At 31.0% G+C, this 19,254-nt stretch overlaps 1 protein-coding gene across 1 annotated transcript in view; it reads right to left on the reverse strand.

The window, feature by feature from the left end:
- DIP-theta (Dpr-interacting protein theta) overlaps positions 1 to 18,488 on the reverse strand; it is a 64,724-nt gene extending 46,236 nt beyond the window's left edge. The window contains exons 1-2 of the mRNA XM_065500359.1: positions 18,395 to 18,488; positions 9,850 to 10,057 (exon numbers count right to left, since the gene is read on the reverse strand). Of these exons, the coding sequence (XP_065356431.1) occupies positions 9,850 to 9,985 (136 nt within the window). The 5' untranslated portion in view covers positions 9,986 to 10,057; positions 18,395 to 18,488. The remainder of the gene's footprint in view (positions 1 to 9,849; positions 10,058 to 18,394) is intronic.
- Between the last annotated feature and the right edge of the window lie 766 nt (positions 18,489 to 19,254).

Here is a 19,254-nt window from a genome sequence, read left to right on the forward strand (position 1 = left end):
AAAATAAGTCGCAAAATCATATAATTAAAAAATTTTAAAAATTACATTTAAATAAAGTGTTAGATGGATGCAACTGAACGTATGATTAGATTATTATTATAATGGGGTATTTCATATCAATCATACGCCCTGGTTTAACATAGTAAAGAATATTTTATTAAGCTTTATTTGGTTTGTGGCTTAAGTAAACTTTCCCAAAAATAAGATGCTCTTTGATGTCATGTGGATTTCAGTATGAAATGTATCCATGTTTGATGCAAGATTTCAGTGTGAAATGTATCCACGTTTGATGCAAGATTTCAGTATGAAATGTTTGATGCAAGATTTCAGTATGAAATGTATCCAAATTTGATGCAAGATTTCAGTATGAAAAGTACCCACGTTTGATGCAAGATTTCAGTATGAAATGTGTCCACGTTTGATGCAAGATTTCAGTATGAAATGTATCCACGTTTGATGCAAGATTTCAGTGTGAAACGTATCCACGTTTGATGCAAGATTTCAGTATGAAATGTATCCACGTTAGATGCAAGATTTCAGTATGATGCAAGATTTCAGTATGAAATGTATCCATGTTTGATGCAAGATCTCAGTGTGAAATGTATCCACGTTTGATGCAAGATTTCAGTATGATGCAAGATTTCAGTATGAAATGTATCCACGTTTGATGCAAGATTTCAGTATGATGCAAGATTTCAGTATGAAATGTATCCACGTTTGATGCAAGATTTCAGTATGAAATGTATAAACGTTTGATGCAAGATTTTAGTATCAAATGTATCCACCTTTGATACAAGATTTCAGTATGAAGTGTGTCCACGTTTGATGCAAGATTTCAGTATGAAATGTATCCAAGTTTGGTGCAAGATTTCACTATGAAATGTATCCACGTTTGATGCAAGATTTCAGTGTGAGATATATCCACGTTTGATGCAAGATTTCAGTATGAAATGTTTGATGCAAGATTTCAGTATGAAATGTGTCCACATTTGATGCAAGATTTCAGTATGAAAAGTATCCACGTTTGATGCAAGATTTCAGTATGAAAAGTATCCACGTTTGATGCAAGATTTCAGTATGAAAAGTATCCACAGTTGATGCAAGATTTCAGTATGAAATGTATCCACGTTTGATGCAAGATTTCAATACGAAATGTATCCACGTTTGATGCAAGATTTCAGTATGAAATGTATCCACGTTTGATGCAAGATTTCAGTATGAAATGTATCCACGTTTGGTGCAAGATTTCAGTATGATCAATTTATCAATTACACTTTTTGTTGAACTCTACATCAGTGATATAGTGATTTGGCAACACAAACAAAAAAATTACGGCTTATTCGACCGATTTAGCTTCAACTATTGAATTTTACATGTAAGTAAGGTATAAGTTGGGTGCTACTTACGTATGATTAATAAATAATTATTAAGAGCTATTTCATATCAATCATACGCCATGGTTTAACAAAATATTCAAAAATATAATATGTGTGGTCAAAGTTAAACCATAAAATTTAACGAAAATTTAAAATTATTCATTAGCTTTGCTTACTTTTAATTTATCCCAATTTATCTATGTATATCATAATTAATCTTTATAAATTGCAAATAATGTCCACAAAATACATGGAAATAATTGTATTAAATAATTAAATACTGATTTTTGCAGTTTTAAATATTTTACACCTCTACAAGCAGATACTGACAATATTTTATGCAACAGGTTGTAATTTTTATCCACCGTGATAAATATAATTGATATCAATCAATATATCAAATTTCAATATCCATGCATCCCAGTATATATAGTACATACAATATTTGTATAGTGGCATACAACATATTTTGACATTTATTTATGTGTTCATGCAATATTGATTCTGTGTTACTGTGTACAGTTGTGCTATATAAAATATAAATAAGAAACCCAGCAAAACATTCAATTCAATTTTCTATAAAAAATTCGCAAAAGGCACTTTTTTTTATTATAGAAAAAGGAAGTCACATTTGTACAATAGAGTTTTTCAAATATCGAAGATTTATTTTGCTTTACTCTTTTATTTTTTTAATAATTTTATCTTGAAAACCATTACTGGTTTATCAGCACTATGCATATATTTATTTTTTTCTATTGTGCTATAATTTATATTGCATTGACACATATTTATTTAATTATTAAAAAAATACATATACACCATGATAAATATGCAAAATATAAATGAATAATGAAATATTTTATAAATAAATAAACACATACATATTGGATGGGGTAGATTTTATTTAACAAAAAATTGCAAAAGTATAGCAAAAACCGAAACTGAATGTTTATTAAATAAAATGAAGTGAAAAGAAAAGTTCAAAAAATGTACAGGCAAAAAACAGTGTAGTTTTTAATAAACAACCCAGGGGAAGTTAATACTAGTTTCGTAATTTGTTCTTTAATCTAAAGAGTCTTCAAATATGAACTTGCGAACTTTGACAGTTGACAACGGTCATTTTATCCGTGTCATTTATTCAGTGTATTTTGCCAGATAATTCAGCATGAAATGAATCTATGTTTGATGTAAGAATTCAGAATGAAATGAATCCATGTTTGATGTCAGAATTCAGTATGAAATGAATCCATGTTTGATGTCAGAATTGAGGATGAAATGAATCCAGGTTTGATGTAAGAATTCAGCATGAAATGAATCCAAGTTTGGTATAAGAATTCAGCATGAAATGAATCCATGTTTGATGTAAGAAATCAGCATGAAATGAAACCAGGTTTGATGTAAGAAATCAGCATGAAATGAAACCAGGTTTGATGTAAGAATTCAGCATTAAATTAATCCATGTTTGATGTAAGAATTCAGCATGAAATGAATCCAAGATTGATGTAAGAATTCAGCATGAAATGAATCCATGTTTGATGTAAGAATTCAATATGAAATGAATCCATGATTGATGTAAGAATTCAGCATGAAATGAACCCACGTTTGATGTAAGATTTCAGCATGAAATGAACCCATGATTCATGTAAGAATTCAGCATGAAATGAATCCATGTTCGATGTAAGAATTCAATATGAAATGAATCCATGATTGATGTAAGAATTCAGCATGAAATGAATCCATGTTTGATGTAAGAATTCAGTATGAAATGAATCCATGATTGATGCAAGAATTCAGCATGAAATGAATCCATGTTTGATGTAAGATTTCAGTATGAAATGAATCCACGTTTGATGTCAGACTTCAGCATGAAATGAATCCACGTTTGATGTAAGAATTCAGCATGAAATTAATCCATGTTTGATGTAAGAATTCAGTATGAAATGAATCCATGATTGATGTAATATTTCAGTATGAAATGTATCCATGTTTGATGTAAGATTTCAGTATGAAATGAATCCACGTTTGTTGTAAGAACTCAGCATGAAATGAATCCATGTTTGATGTAAGAATTCAGTATGAAATGAGTCCATGATTGATGTAAGAATTCAGCATGAAATGAATCCATGTTTGATGTAAGAATTTAGCATGAAATTGATCCATGTTTGATGTAAGAATTCAGCATGAAATGAATCCATGATTGATGTATGAATTCAGCATGAAATGAATCCATGTTTGATGCAAGATTTCAGTGTGAAATGAATCCACGTTTATTGTAAGAATTCAGCATGAAAATAATCCATCTTTCATGCAAGGATTCAGCATGAAATGATTCCATGATTGATGTAAGAATTCAGTGTGAAATGAATCCATGTTTGATGTCAGAATTCAGCATGAAATGAATACATGTTTTATGCAAGAATTCAGTATGAAATGAATCCATGTTTGATGTCAGAATTCAGCATGAAATGAATCCATGTTTGATGTATGAATTCAGCATGAAATGAATCCATGTTTGATGCAAGATTTCAGTATGAAATGAATCCACGTTTATTGTAAGAATTCAGCATGAAATGAATCCATGTTTGATGTCAGAATTCAGCATGAAATGAATACATGTTTGATGTCAGAATTCAGCATGAAATGAATACATGTTTGATGTAAGAATTCAGTATGAAATGAATCCATGTTTGATGTCAGAATTCAGCATGAAATGAACCCATTTCATTATGTAATTCATCCACATTTGTTGTAAGATTTCAGTATGAAGTGGATCCACGTTTGTTATAAGATTTCAGTATGAAATGGATCCACGATTAGTGTAAGATTTTAGTATGAAATGAATCTACGATTGATGTAAGATTTCAGTATGAAATGGATTATGAAATGTATCATCGTTTGTTATAAGTTTTCAGTATGAAATGGATCCACGTTTTTTATAAGACTTGAGTGGAAAATTAAACCACGTTTGCTATGAAATGAATCCAAGTTTGATGTACAACTTTAGAACAAAATATGTTTGTGTTTAATTTAGGATTTCAGATTCATGGTAATCCATATTTGATCAAATATTTCAACGCAAAATAAATTCAGTAAGTAATGAGTCTACGTTGGATCTAAATTGTTCTATAGCTAGACTATATCTGCTTTGAATTGTCACGGAAACTTTAACTAACATACAATCCTTCCGTTTATAGATCAAGTTTTTTCTTCCGTGTTAATTATGATATTTTCATACTTGAAATCAACCAGTAATAATATAAGCATATCAGCGTAATTCCGGCGATAACCAAGCTATGTTTTAAACAGCGACATGATAATGATCAATAATGGATTTCAAAAGCTCAGAAACAGTATTGACTTCACTCGTTCTAGATTTAGAACGAGTTTAAAACATTCCCCTGGTTTTGAACTACACAAATTAATATGAAAAAAAAATATTTTTTTTATAAAAAAAATTAATTGTTCAATTTTATTGTTTTAATATTACCAACATTCCAATTAATTGCTTTTTAATAAATTTTCCACTCTTCTTGGACTAAATAACACAATTTATTTCAATTTTTATTTAATTTTTTCTTTGCGTCAATTTATCTATTTACCCTCAAATAAATTTCAAATCAAAATATCGTTTAAAAACAATTTTTGCCTGTTAAAAGAAAAAATCCAACCATCATCATGTGTAGTTTTTTATTGCAACATAATATTTTTTTGTTTGATTCTTTGAAGGGAAAATAATAAATTGTTTCAGTTGTTGTTGATTCAGTTGCTATTGTTGGTGTCGTTTTTTTTTTCATTCAATAAAAGAATGTACAAATACAAAAAATCAAACAGACAATATGTAACAATAGACAGAGTCATTTATAGCTGGTATGTACCCTATGTTTAGTATAGTTTAAAATTACTTCAATAACACAGAATGGTTCAAATTGTTGTTAAGACTCTTAAGAAAAATTAAACAAAATCTTGGGAATAACTGTCAAGGTAATAGGAGGACTAATAATAAATTATTTTATATCACTTAGAAGAGTAATCCAAAAAATTGGATGGTTCATAGTGCAAAGCTCGTTTTGCTATGTTTTTCTTTTATGAAAACTATATTACACTACTTTACAAAGATTTTGTTCATGATGTGAGATTGACACATTTTAATATAAATAAATACTACTAATATATATACAGTTTAAAAATACTCGCTATTATCAACAAATATATTTTCCCTATTGGATTTCCCACTTGTAATGTACTTAGAACTATTTATTTCCTAGATTGGTTACTTCAGTTCGCATTTCTAAAAAAAAAAATTGGCAAACAGCTCTAAAGTGGTCCACTTAGCCTCTGTCAACCTCCCATCAGAATTTAACATTTATTGGAGTTTGTTTTCTCGCCCAATTTATGTCAGCCCATGAATCTTTTTTCTCAATAACAGTCATAAAATCTATCTATTTTTTTATTGTTTAACATGGCATAGGCCAGAAAAAAAATAATTCAATTTTGATGATGGTGGTGCTGAATAAAAAAACTGTAAAGATATGAAGGGAAAATATGACCAAATATTTATTCTACTCGTATCTATGTTATTTATACAAACAAAATTTCAGCGCGAGGAGTCGTTCATATAAAGAAGTGTGTGTGAGTATCTTTTTTTATATTTTGTATATTTTGAAAGAAGTGTGTATATAATTTTAAAATAAAATTGCAAAATTTGTGTCAATATATTAGCTATATTTGCAACTACAACATTGTTTTGGCATAATAAATTTTTATTATGTTAGGTTTTGTTATAGGAAAAAATAGCTTTATAATAGAAAAATAAGTAACAAATTTAATTTTATTGTTTTTTTGTTTATATAAAAATCTATCATTTATGGTTATTAAAGGACCTCCTATTGCAAACTCACAGAGGGCAGACAGTTTTTGCTGCAGCTGTTTATTAAGGTTATTGCCTTAAATAATTTATTATAATTTCTACGTAATTGACAGTAAAAAGGACGGACAACAGACAAACAAATTATTCTGCACTGTTGTAATAAAACTGAAAAATATCATAAAAGTAGAGAGCTTAATTGAGTTATATAGGCCATTAGAAAGAACTATTATATACTGAACAGGAAAATGAACTAGAAGCTGAATTAGAACCTAAACTAGAACATGAATTATAACTAGAATTTCAACTAGAAAATGAGCTAAAATCTGAACTAGAACTGAACTAGAACTGAACTAGAACTGAACTAGAACTGAACTAGAACTGAACTAGAACTGAACTAGAACTGAACTAGAACTGAACTAGAACTGAACTAGAACTGAACTAGAACTGAACTAGAACTGAACTAGAACTGAACTAGAACTGAACTAGAACTGAACTAGAACTGAACTAGAACTGAACTAGAACTGAACTAGAACTGAACTAGAACTGAACTAGAACTGAACTAGAACTGAACTAGAACTGAACTAGAACTGAACTAGAACTGAACTAGAACTGAACTAGAACTGAACTAGAACTGAACTAGAACTGAACTAGAACTGAACTAGAACTGAACTAGAACTGAACTAGAACTGAACTAGAACTGAACTAGAACTGAACTAGAACTGAACTAGAACTGAACTAGAACTGAACTAGAACTGAACTAGAACTGAACTAGAACTGAACTAGAACTGAACTAGAACTGAACTAGAACTGAACTAGAACTGAACTAGAACTGAACTAGAACTGAACTAGAACTGAACTAGAACTGAACTAGAACTGAACTAGAACTGAACTAGAACTGAACTAGAACTGAACTAGAACTGAACTAGAACTGAACTAGAACTGAACTAGAACTGAACTAGAACTGAACTAGAACTGAACTAGAACTGAACTAGAACTGAACTAGAACTGAACTAGAACTGAACTAGAACTGAACTAGAACTGAACTAGAACTGAACTAGAACTGAACTAGAACTGAACTAGAACTGAACTAGAACTGAACTAGAACTGAACTAGAACTGAACTAGAACTGAACTAGAACTGAACTAGAACTGAACTAGAACTGAACTAGAACTGAACTAGAACTGAACTAGAACTGAACTAGAACTGAACTAGAACTGAACTAGAACTGAACTAGAACTGAACTAGAACTGAACTAGAACTGAACTAGAACTGAACTAGAACTGAACTAGAACTGAACTAGAACTGAACTAGAACTGAACTAGAACTGAACTAGAACTGAACTAGAACTGAACTAGAACTGAACTAGAACTGAACTAGAACTGAACTAGAACTGAACTAGAACTGAACTAGAACTGAACTAGAACTGAACTAGAACTGAACTGAACTAGAACTGAACTAGAACTGAACTGAACTAGAACTGAACTAGAACTGAACTAGAACTGAACTAGAACTGAACTAGAACTGAACTAGAACTGAACTAGAACTGAACTAGAACTGAACTAGAACTGAACTAGAACTGAACTAGAACTGAACTAGAACTGAACTAGAACTAGAACTAGAACTGAACTAGAACTGAACTAGAACTGAACTAGAACTGAACTAGAACTGAACTAGAACTGAACTAGAACTGAACTAGAACTGAACTAGAACTGAACTAGAACTGAACTAGAACTGAACTAGAACTGAACTAGAACTGAACTAGAACTGAACTAGAACTGAACTAGAACTGAACTAGAACTGAACTAGAACTGAACTAGAACTGAACTAGAACTGAACTAGAACTGAACTAGAACTGAACTAGAACTGAACTAGAACTGAACTAGAACTGAACTAGAACTGAACTAGAACTGAACTAGAACTGAACTAGAACCTGAACTAGAACCTGAACTAGAACCTGAACTAGAACCTGAACTAGAACCTGAACTAGAACCTGAACTAGAACCTGAACTAGAACCTGAACTAGAACCTGAACTAGAACCTGAACTAGAACCTGAACTAGAACCTGAACTAGAACCTGAACTAGAACCTGAACTAGAACCTGAACTAGAACCTGAACTAGAACCTGAACTAGAACCTGAACTAGAACCTGAACTAGAACCTGAACTAGAACCTGAACTAGAACCTGAACTAGAACCTGAACTAGAACCTGAACTAGAACCTGAACTAGAACCTGAACTAGAACCTGAACTAGAACCTGAACTAGAACCTGAACTAGAACCTGAACTAGAACCTGAACTAGAACCTGAACTAGAACCTGAACTAGAACCTGAACTAGAACCTGAACTAGAACCTGAACTAGAAGCTGAACCTGAACTAGAACCTGAACTAGAACCTGAACTAAAACCTGAACTAGAACCTGAACTAGAACCTGAACTAGAACCTGAACTAGAAGCTGAACCTGAACTAGAACCTGAACTAGAACCTGAACTAGAACCTGAACTAGAACCTGAACTAGAACCTGAACTAGAACCTGAACTAGAACCTGAACTAGAAGCTGAACTAGAAGCTGAACCTGAACTAGAACCTGAACTAGAACCTGAACTAGAACCTGAACTAGAACCTGAACTAGAACCTGAACTAGAACCTGAACTAGAACCTGAACTAGAACCTGAACTAGAACCTGAACTAGAACCTGAACTAGAACCTGAACTAGAACCTGAACTAGAACCTGAACTAGAACCTGAACTAGAACCTGAACTAGAACCTGAACTAGAACCTGAACTAGAACCTGAACTAGAACCTGAACTAGAACCTGAACTAGAACCTGAACTAGAACCTGAACTAGAACCTGAACTAGAAGCTGAAAGTAATTATTATTATAATAGTTTTCTCTTTAGAATCTTTGTTGTACTATATTGGTATATCAAATATATTTAATTTTATTCTGGGGTTACTGTTCCAATGGTCTTTCCCTCTTTTCATATTTCATTCCTCTGGTTTTGTCGCAGTAAATTTAAATATTAAACAACATAAAAGATTTTTGTTGCATGAAAAACATAAAACAAAAATTGTTACAGTAAAAATTGCATGAATGCGTAGTTTTTTCCGAATATGACTATGGATACAACAAATAATACAAATAATGGCACAACAAAACCATGGAATGTATGGTGCGACCTTAAAGCACAATGAAAATGTAAAAAACATGTTTTACATTTTATATGCAAATGCTTTAATTTTAACATGGTTGACATAAATGACAAATAGTTTTGTACAACAAAAAGGAGAAAATATTAAATAGGGGGTAAAACTATGTATATTGTACGATATTTGTTTTGTGTATTTTGTTAACAACTAAATAAATATGTGCATATAATGGACACAATTTAAAAAAGTGTATTTCGTTTATTATTAATAGATTATAAAAGATAGGGATATAAGGAAAATATTAATGTTAAATCAATATTTTTTGTAGAGAGTTAAAAAAGTGGCACAATTGGTATATAGTTTATAAATTTGTGTTTCTATGTATTGCGATTATTTGATCAAACTATGTACATATGTGTTTTTGGCACACCCGCTACTTTCTTCAGTAATTAAACTTACCCACAACATCCAAATATCCCACTTGACTTTTCATGGGATCCGTATTTATTTGACACATATACCAGCCCTTATCCGATTCCTTAACATCTCTAATTCTTAGGATCCAAGCACGTTTTTCAGCATGAGTTATACTCATGCGATGATTTTTAGTGATAACATGATTTTGTATGGTTAAAATAGTTTGTGTATCGACACGTAACCACGCAATCTGTAAAATATGAAAAAAAAGAGAACAAAATAAATGAAATGTTTTTAAATTTATAGGAAGCATGTTATAGGGAAATATGCAAATTTATATCGATACATTCTCTTTTACTCTTGGAAACACTTATATACAAAAAAGAAGACAACGAAAAGAGTACAAACAAACGAAAAGATTGGATAAAGATTAATGTATTGCTGTCCTTAAAGTATATAAGTATAAATATAAACAACAATTTGTAAACAAAGAAGATTTGGCAAAAAAAAAGTACAAAATATCTAAAGAAACTGTTAACAATAACAAAGTAACTGGTCTCATCAATAATATGAACCCTTTTATTTTGGCTGTTTATGCAAATCATATTTCTTTTTTTTTCTTTAGACAGATTCAATAAATGTTTGCAAAATCACGTCTTAAAGAATGGCGTAAAGTACTCAACGCGTCATTTATTTAGTATCAGAACTTGTAAAAATTTATGCATGTACAAATAGTTCTCGGATGTGACACTTATATGTGAGATATGACTCCCTCTACACTTTTGGGACGAAATTAAAAATTTTAAAGCTATTGGGCGAATGACTTCAAAATGCGTCGGTTTACCCGACCATTCGAGTTTAAGTTAGTAAAATGGACCCTACAAATGCTCCAGGGTCATTTTTGTGTTTTCCATCCGATTTCTATATACCTCTTATAATTTCTGAGTTAAACGCATTTCAAAATTAAAATCTTAAAATTTGTCCATACTTTGGTCCGCTTTTTTAAATGTATAGGGCGTGCTTTTGGACAGAATGGACTCATTATACCCTACACCACCATAGAGGGGAGGGTATAATGCGTTTGTACAGATATTTGTAACGCTCAAAAATATTAGTCTAACACCCACCTTAAAGTGTACCGGTCGACTTAGAATCACTTTCTGAATCGAATCGTCCGTCTGGCTGGTCGGCTGGCTGTACATGTAAATTTTGTGCGCAGAGTACAGGTCGCAATTTTGAAGATATTTCGAAAGAATTTGGTACAGATTATTTTTTCGGCCCAAGAACTGAGCCTACTGAAACTGTCTGAAATCGGTCCATTATTTCACATAGCCCTCATACAAATGTCCTTCCGAATTTGGATTTTATCGGTCATAAATGTTTAAATTATATGTATATATATCTCCTCAAATTCCACTCCAAATAAGTTCTATATCAACAAAATTCATGTCACCAAATTTTGTTACTATCGGTCCATAATTAGTCATAGCTCCCATATAGACCCGCTTCCGAAAATCACTTTAACGTGCATAAATCACTTAAAAATGTTGGTATACAAACAAAATTCAATATAGTAAACTTTCATATAGACATAAATCACACGACCAAATTTCATGATGATCGGTCCATAATTGGTCATAGCTCCCATATAAGGCCCACTTCCGAAAATCACTCAAAAATATAAATTATTGAAATTTTAAAAGAAAAATGTTTTTGCTCTTTTACTTAGTGTAGGGTATTATATGGTCGGGCTTGACCGACCATACTTTCTTACTTGTTTTTATTTTGTTTTTTACACAACTAATAACACCGTACGACACTCAATATTAGACTCGAACCGGATGATATACGTCTGAAACAATAAACTAAATGGCGAAAAACTGCTTCTGATAATCCTACTATGTCAAATTTGGTGTCAAATGATCTAGAAGAGTTGTAAAATATTTCGTATTATTTTTATTTTATCCTGTAAGGATCAAAATATGTCAAAAATGTCCTCTCAAATTTTTATCCTTGAATATCCTTTTAGATTTCCAATAATTAAATATAAAGATCCTATTATTGAATATCACATGCCAAAATTTCATCCTTCCATCTTAACTTAAGTATTAAAAATATTTTAAATTTGAATTATTTGATTTTTTATATTTTATTTTAATATTACATTCGAAAAAATATAACAAAATCCGTTGTGAAAAGCAACGAAGAAGACTTATTAATAAACAAGTAAAATGGTATAGTCGGGCTTGCTGGGATGAATTGCGAATATATGAAACATATTTGTATTGAATTTTGTTTGGATACTGACCTATTTCAGAGATTTATGTATATTAATGACATTTTCGAGAATGTTGCTTATATGGGAGCTATAGAATATTGTTGCCCGATCGTCACGAAATTTGGTGGTGAGAGTTCGGCTTACATAAGACTTAATTGTACTGAATTCGGTTTGAATTTGTTTATAATTAAGATATTTATGAGAGCATAACTATTTTCAAATAGGCCAATAGGATAAATAATGGTCTGATTCTAACAACTCTTCTTGTTCTTTTGACATACAATTTGTCATTATTGGAATAGCAGAAGTATTTTTAAATATTTTTTGAAAAATTGATTTCTTTGAAAATTAGAAGTCCTTAAAAAAACACAGGATCACGAGATGAAAAACTGAAAACACAGTTTTTCTCCATAACATTTATAGTTTCAGACGTATATCATGCGGTTCGTGTATAACGATTTTTTTCTTTATTTGTCGGACGGTGTAATAATATACAAAATATTTCAGAGAAATATCAATGATGGATCCTAAAATAAACGATTTTCTATTTAAAAATTCAAAAAATAGTAAATTTTTGCTGTTTTTTGGGCGATAAGGCGACTTAACTCATTTTTTATTAAAAAAGAACTTTATTTAAGAATATATAACAATTTTATATTTTTCTGTAAGCTATCTTTACGCAGAACATTTTGCTATAAGAACCCTGTCATAGTTTTCGAACATGTTGCCCCTACGCCTTTTTTAATTTGACCAATTTGTTATAAAAATTTCAGAAAACCGAAAGCAGCTTTGGAAACCTTGATATGTTTCCCATTCTCAAAGTATTTTTCCAGCCCGGAGGAAAATATGGACCTTATGGGCAAAATTGTAAAAATTATCATTTTTGGGATTTCCGCTCCAATACTATTTAGAAATTGTTGGATTCGCTTTGACCTTTGGACAAGGTTTTTTATACTTTGTTATTTAGAATGGCAAACTTAAAAAACGTTTAAAGTTTCATTTAGTTTTGTCAATAAATAAATAAAGCTTTTATTACATATTTTAAATTTATTGAGTTTCTAAAACTAAAATTTGAATCAAAATTTGAATAGGATTGCCAATATTAGGAAAAATTTGTTTCACATTTATTGCGAGCCATTTTTTTTTTGTTTTAGACAAGTTAACTTTTGGTCTTAACAACAGAACATTCATGTCAATATCTCAATTAGATTCAAAAATATGCCACTTTAAAAATTTGTGCTTCAAAAATATTGCACTTGAGTTTGACATCAATCTTCATGGAGTAATGGCTCCAATTCATGGTCTTCAAACTTTTCGATCTTTGTGTTCCGTGTAATGCGAGAGTTAGCACAAGCTAACTCCCGCACTTTGAAATCTCTGAAACACAATCGCTATAAGCTTTGGTGAGCAACTTTTTTGCTTCAGCTACACTTTTTTCAAATTAAAGGAGTAAAGCGAAACTCCTCGCATATGACGTTTTGTTGCCACAAAATTTTGAAGCATAAAAAACTTTGCTATAATAATATGTTAGAATAAGGGACAATATGATATGTACCCTTCAAAATGATATGGTGATCTCATGTCAAGTGAACCAACTTTTGAAACTGATGTCTTCCGATTGGGATGAACCATGGTTAGGCCTATAGGATAGTAACACAGACACAATTTTTCAACAAGATCGGTCTAGAACTATCTGAGTAAGAGCGTGTCAAAATTTGATGTATGGCCAAACATGTTACTTATTACTTATTGTTGTTAGCAAAATGTGTCCTAAATAGTTAAGATAGAAGATTTCTTCAATCTTTCGAAAATAATTTTTTTTTTCCAAAATCAAAACTTTTTTACTTTTTTTCATAATGGGCTCTTTTTTTCTCAAAATAAAGCTTAGATATTTTTCTTGAAAACCCTTTTGGTCGCTTAGTGAGATGTGCGTTGGGTGTATATCCAATTAATGTTTTGTAACTCAAAACATAACATTTGTTTGGTCGATTAGTGAGATTCGAGTTGGATATGTATCAAAATAAATGTTTTGTAATTTAAGCCATATGTAAATAAAATGTTTGAATTTTATTGTAATGTCTAGCTTTTTTATCAAAATGGGCCCCTACACCACCATAGCGGGGAGGGTATAATGCGTATGTGGCGATGTTTATAACGTCAGAAAATACTAGTCTAACACCACACACCTTAATTTATACCGATCGCTCTCTAACTCGATTAAACGATGACCGTCCTTCCGTCCGACTGGCTGTCCAAGATTGTGCGAAAAGTACAGGTAGCAATTTTGAAGATATTTCGTTCAAATTTAGTACATAAAATTTGTTCCGCCCAAGGACGAAAACTATTGAAACCTAGCCCCCATACAAATGTCCTCCCTAAATTGGACTTTATCGGCCATAAATGTTTAATTTACATATGTATCTATAAAAATTTCGCTCCAAATAAGTTTTATAAACACAAAATACATGGCACCAAATTATATTATGATCGGTCTATAATTAGTCATAGCTCCCATATAAGACCCGCTTCCGAAAATCACTTTAACGTGCATAAATCTCTTAAAAATGTTGGTATACACACAAAATTCAACATAAATAACTTTCATATAGACATAAATCACACGATCTGATTTCATAGTTATCGGTCCATAATTGGTCATTGCTCCCATATAAGGCTTACTACCGAAAATCACTCACGAATATACATTGTTGATATTTTAGAAGAAAAAAGCTTCTGCTCATCTACTTAGTGTAGGTATTATATGGTCGGACTTGACCGACCATACTTTCTTACTTGTTTTTAATTTGTTTTTGTTGAAAAAAAAGCTTAGGTCTTTTTCTTGAAGAGATTTTTGGTCGCTTAGTGAGATGCGAATGGGATATCTATCCAACTAAATGTTTTTTAACTTAAGACATACAATTTTTGAAATTTTTTTTGACTTTGGATATTTTACGATTCCAATAGATTTTAAGGATTCTTCGAAGACATCCGTCAACAAAAACTCGTAATTTATATTTATACTTTCGGCAATCAACAACTTTTCGCATCCAGAGACTAATACAGCAAAAACACATGATTTGAATATCTTATAAACGCACTTAATTTTTTTCTGTATTTTTTGTTACATCTTTGTCGTTCTCATCCAAATCGGAACTTTTTTGTCCGATCAAGAAAAGATTCAAATTAAATTTTTTCACGAGCAAGGATGTTCCAATAGAGAAATTGGACGTAAAATCGATCGTTCAGAAAGTGTGGTGCGAAATTTCTTGCAGAAAGGTCAAAATTATGGAGTTAACAAACCTGCAAAGTGAAATACAAAACTAACAAGAAGACAACTTAATCAAATAAAACAAGAAGCAACCCGCAACAAATTGAATTCCACAAAAATAAAGAATAAATTGAATCTTCCAATGACTTCCAAACACGTTGCACACATTTTACGAAACGATGAAAACATAAAATGGAAAAATCCGAAATGTGAACCAATGCTGAAAAAGCACCATAGAGAAAATCGTCTAAAATTCGCAAGAAAATATACGAAATGGACAGATGAGTGGAAAAAAGTAATTTTCTCTGAAGAAAAAAAAATTAATTTAGACGGTCGGTCCTGACTCATACTCATGCTATTGGCATGATTTGAGATGAAACGATGTTCGGATGTCAAAACGTAATTTCGGTGTTGGCAGTGTTATGGTTTGGGCAGCTTTTTCTGCAGTTGGCAAGTCGAAAATATGTTTTGTTACGACAAAAATGAATAGTGGGATTTATAACGAACTGTTGGAAGGTGCTCTTCTCTCATTTATGGATGAAATAATGGATGAAGATTGCATATTCCAACAAGATAATGTTGCATTCCATGTTTCTAAGTAATCGAAATCTTGGTTTAATGAACATAGCATTCCTCTGTTGGACTGGCCGGCTTGTCGTCCGGGCTTAAACTCAATGGAGAACTTGTGGGTAAAGTTTATGCAAATAATGCCCAGAACGACTGTGACAGAATTAGTGGAATCAATACCAGACCGTATTTTTGAAACAATCCATAACAAAGGATCATCCACACATTCTTAAATTAAAGTGCGTTTATAGGAAAATACCCTTAAAAAAAATAAAGTACAAACGAATTTTTTTTGTAAACAATATTTTAAGTGAAGTCTTGACTAATTTAATAAACAAATTTGTAGCCCCCTAAATATGTTCATGCTTAATTTTTACAAAAAAAATTAAAAAAAAACGTAGTGTGCATTTACACTATATATATTAGAGTACCAAACCATGTTAAGCTGTGTAAAAGCTTCAGTTGCCTTTCTTATTCAGCATTCGACATCTTTGATTGTACCACCATCCTCAGTTGCCACACTGCCCAAATATGGTAAATTTTCAACACGTTGTACATGTTTTTGATGAAGTATAAAGGGGTCGAAAGATCTAGGGTTAATGCGAATCTCCTTTGTGTTTGATATGTTTATTCTAAGACCAACTGTACTTGATGTATATGCAAGGTAGTTTAACTTATCCTGCATTTCAAATAGCCTATGGGGGAGCGTAGTCTAATGACTAAAGGCGGTCATTAGGTCTGGTGAGATTCCACACGATATCTCGGGATTTATTTTCGTTCGGACGCTTGGAACAGTAGAGTTGATAAAAGGCAACTTTGTCGTACTCCAGATATTGTTTCAAACGGTTCCATGACTTTTTGCGACTGCTGCTAATATGACCAAACAAAAATTATTCAAAACTAGTTGACCGCCCCGGCTTCGCCCGGTAGCATTTACTAATGTTAGTTCTTCAAGTTTCTCCAACCCACACCTGACTGTTCTTATTTATTTGCAAATAAAATATGTAAATTTGTACTGCATACTTTAGGGAGCTTTTTTATTACAGTTGGCTGGACTCAAACAAAAAAAAATTCCGAGTTTTACCCGCAATTTTGGAATTTTTTTTCTTTACAAACCATCTCCCTAAAATTTCGAATCGAATAAAAAAATCAGACAAATCGCTCCAGCCGTTCTTACGTGATACCATTACATACATGGACCATTTCATTTTTGTATATATAGATATTCACTTTCTGGAAAAAATCAAAGCAACTTTGGATTTCTTAAAGATATAATTCGTGGGATCCTGTTAATGTTTAATATTGAAGAAAATTTTATATTTCTGTTCCATCTCTATTGTTCCCTTATTAAAATATTCCATGACTTTTGGCGACTGATCCCAATTTGACAACGCTTTTAATATTCTGCCTACAAGACAAATAAATTATACCTTATTGTACAAAACATTAACAAAAAAACACCGAAAATTTACTACATAAAGAAAATCGTCAATAAATTGTACAGTTGCCTTTATTGAATTTTTATTTTTATGGCCTTTTAGAATGAATAAATAAATATAACAAAAAATATCTACAGTATATTTGATAACTTTTTCCTTTAATCAATTGAATTTGAACATTATTATTGTTATTACAAGGTAACATGATACCAAACTACGTGGAAGGAAGAAAAAACGTGGTAGGAAAAGGTCAAACCTAAACATAACCGCCTCCCATAAAAAACAAGACCTTTAAGTTGAAGTTTATTAAACATTATATACAACCTCTTGTGCTTAGCAACTTAAGACCTTTTTGTACAAATGTTTTTTATTTTTTTGTTCTTCTTTTTTGTGGGCAATGAGTGCTGTTAGACTTTGGTGTTGTTTATTTGCTGTTATCGTTGTCTTTTGTAATTTTTATACTGTTTAATGTTTCCTGTTTATCCTTTTTGTTACGGGTCAAAAGTTAGACACACTAACATCAGGACACACAAACATGTTATACAAAAATATATAGAGGAGGCAAACGACATGAAATGAAAAACACAAACCTATTATCTGCTTAAAGAGCCAGAAACAAAACCGGCAAATAAAAAACAGTAAAAAGCAAAATATTTAAGGAATTTACAGGTGCGTGTTAAATGACACTAAATTTACGAAACAGGAAACTTAACAACACTGTGTCCGTTTCCTTCTATTCATCTCTATTACTCTGGCTTCATTCACTCCGACTCCTTTTAGCAGTTAACACTTAAAACAGGAAATAAATTTACTTTATACTTATATACAATTTTTTCAGTAAAATTGCAAGTACAAAATTGTCTGTTTATTGTTGAAATAAAAACTTTATTTTATTGTTATATTAAATTGTGTACAGTGTGAAATTGTTGAAATATTTTTCATTATTTTTGTCCTTTTTTGTGTTAAACAAAGCAATAAAATGAAATAAGTAAGAATAAAGAAAAAAAAAAAGGTTGAGTAGAATTGTAAACGTACCTTGTAGGTTTGTAAATTATCCACAACACATTGTAAAACAGCTTCACGGCCTACAGGCACAGTCACATTTTGTAATGGTTCACCAAATTTTGGAAGATCTGCAAAAAAGCAACAAGATAAAAACACACGTTTACATATAAAAAAATAAAATAATTATTAAAAATTCATAACAAAAAAATGTATGGAGAAAACTTGAAATGTGTTGGAAACAAAGTTTATTCTATTTAATTTTTTTGTTATAAATTGAAAAACTTTTGTTAGCAGTTTATAAATTTGTATGAAAGACAGTGAAAGGTTTGATGATGGGTAAATTGATTGTAGAGTTATATAGTGTAATGTAATTTTAAAGGATAGAGGAACCCATTTTAGTAATTTTATGAGAATTTTTACAAATAATGGCAGATAATGGATATATTCATAAATTTGGGAGTTTTTTAATAATATATTTAAACAACTATAATTATGATGATATAGTTTTAAAGTAACCAGAAGAAGTAACATGCGATTCCAGAACTATATGAAACTTTAAAAATAATTTCCATTGAAAAGATTTAGTTTACTATAACGTCACAGGAACTGGCTAAAAAAATCAAATGTATATGAGGAGCCGCAGAACAAAAGGTACTTTTTTGCTCATTTAAATTTTTTTTATTTATTTCGTCCCCTTAAAAAACTATATGAAACAGGTAATGGCAACAAGTTTCTTATTTATCAATAGATACATCTAACTGCCATAAGTCACTACATTAAATGTTAAAAATGTTTGATATAAAACGATTTTAATATCGGAAAAAACCTTTTGTTAAAAAATAAAGAAAAAACGTACGTTTTGTTCAAAAAAACAAAATTAAAAATGATGT

The sequence above is a fragment of the Calliphora vicina genome, chromosome 2 (assembly GCF_958450345.1).
Source record: "Calliphora vicina chromosome 2, idCalVici1.1, whole genome shotgun sequence".
Taxonomy (NCBI): Eukaryota; Metazoa; Arthropoda; class Insecta; order Diptera; family Calliphoridae; genus Calliphora; species Calliphora vicina.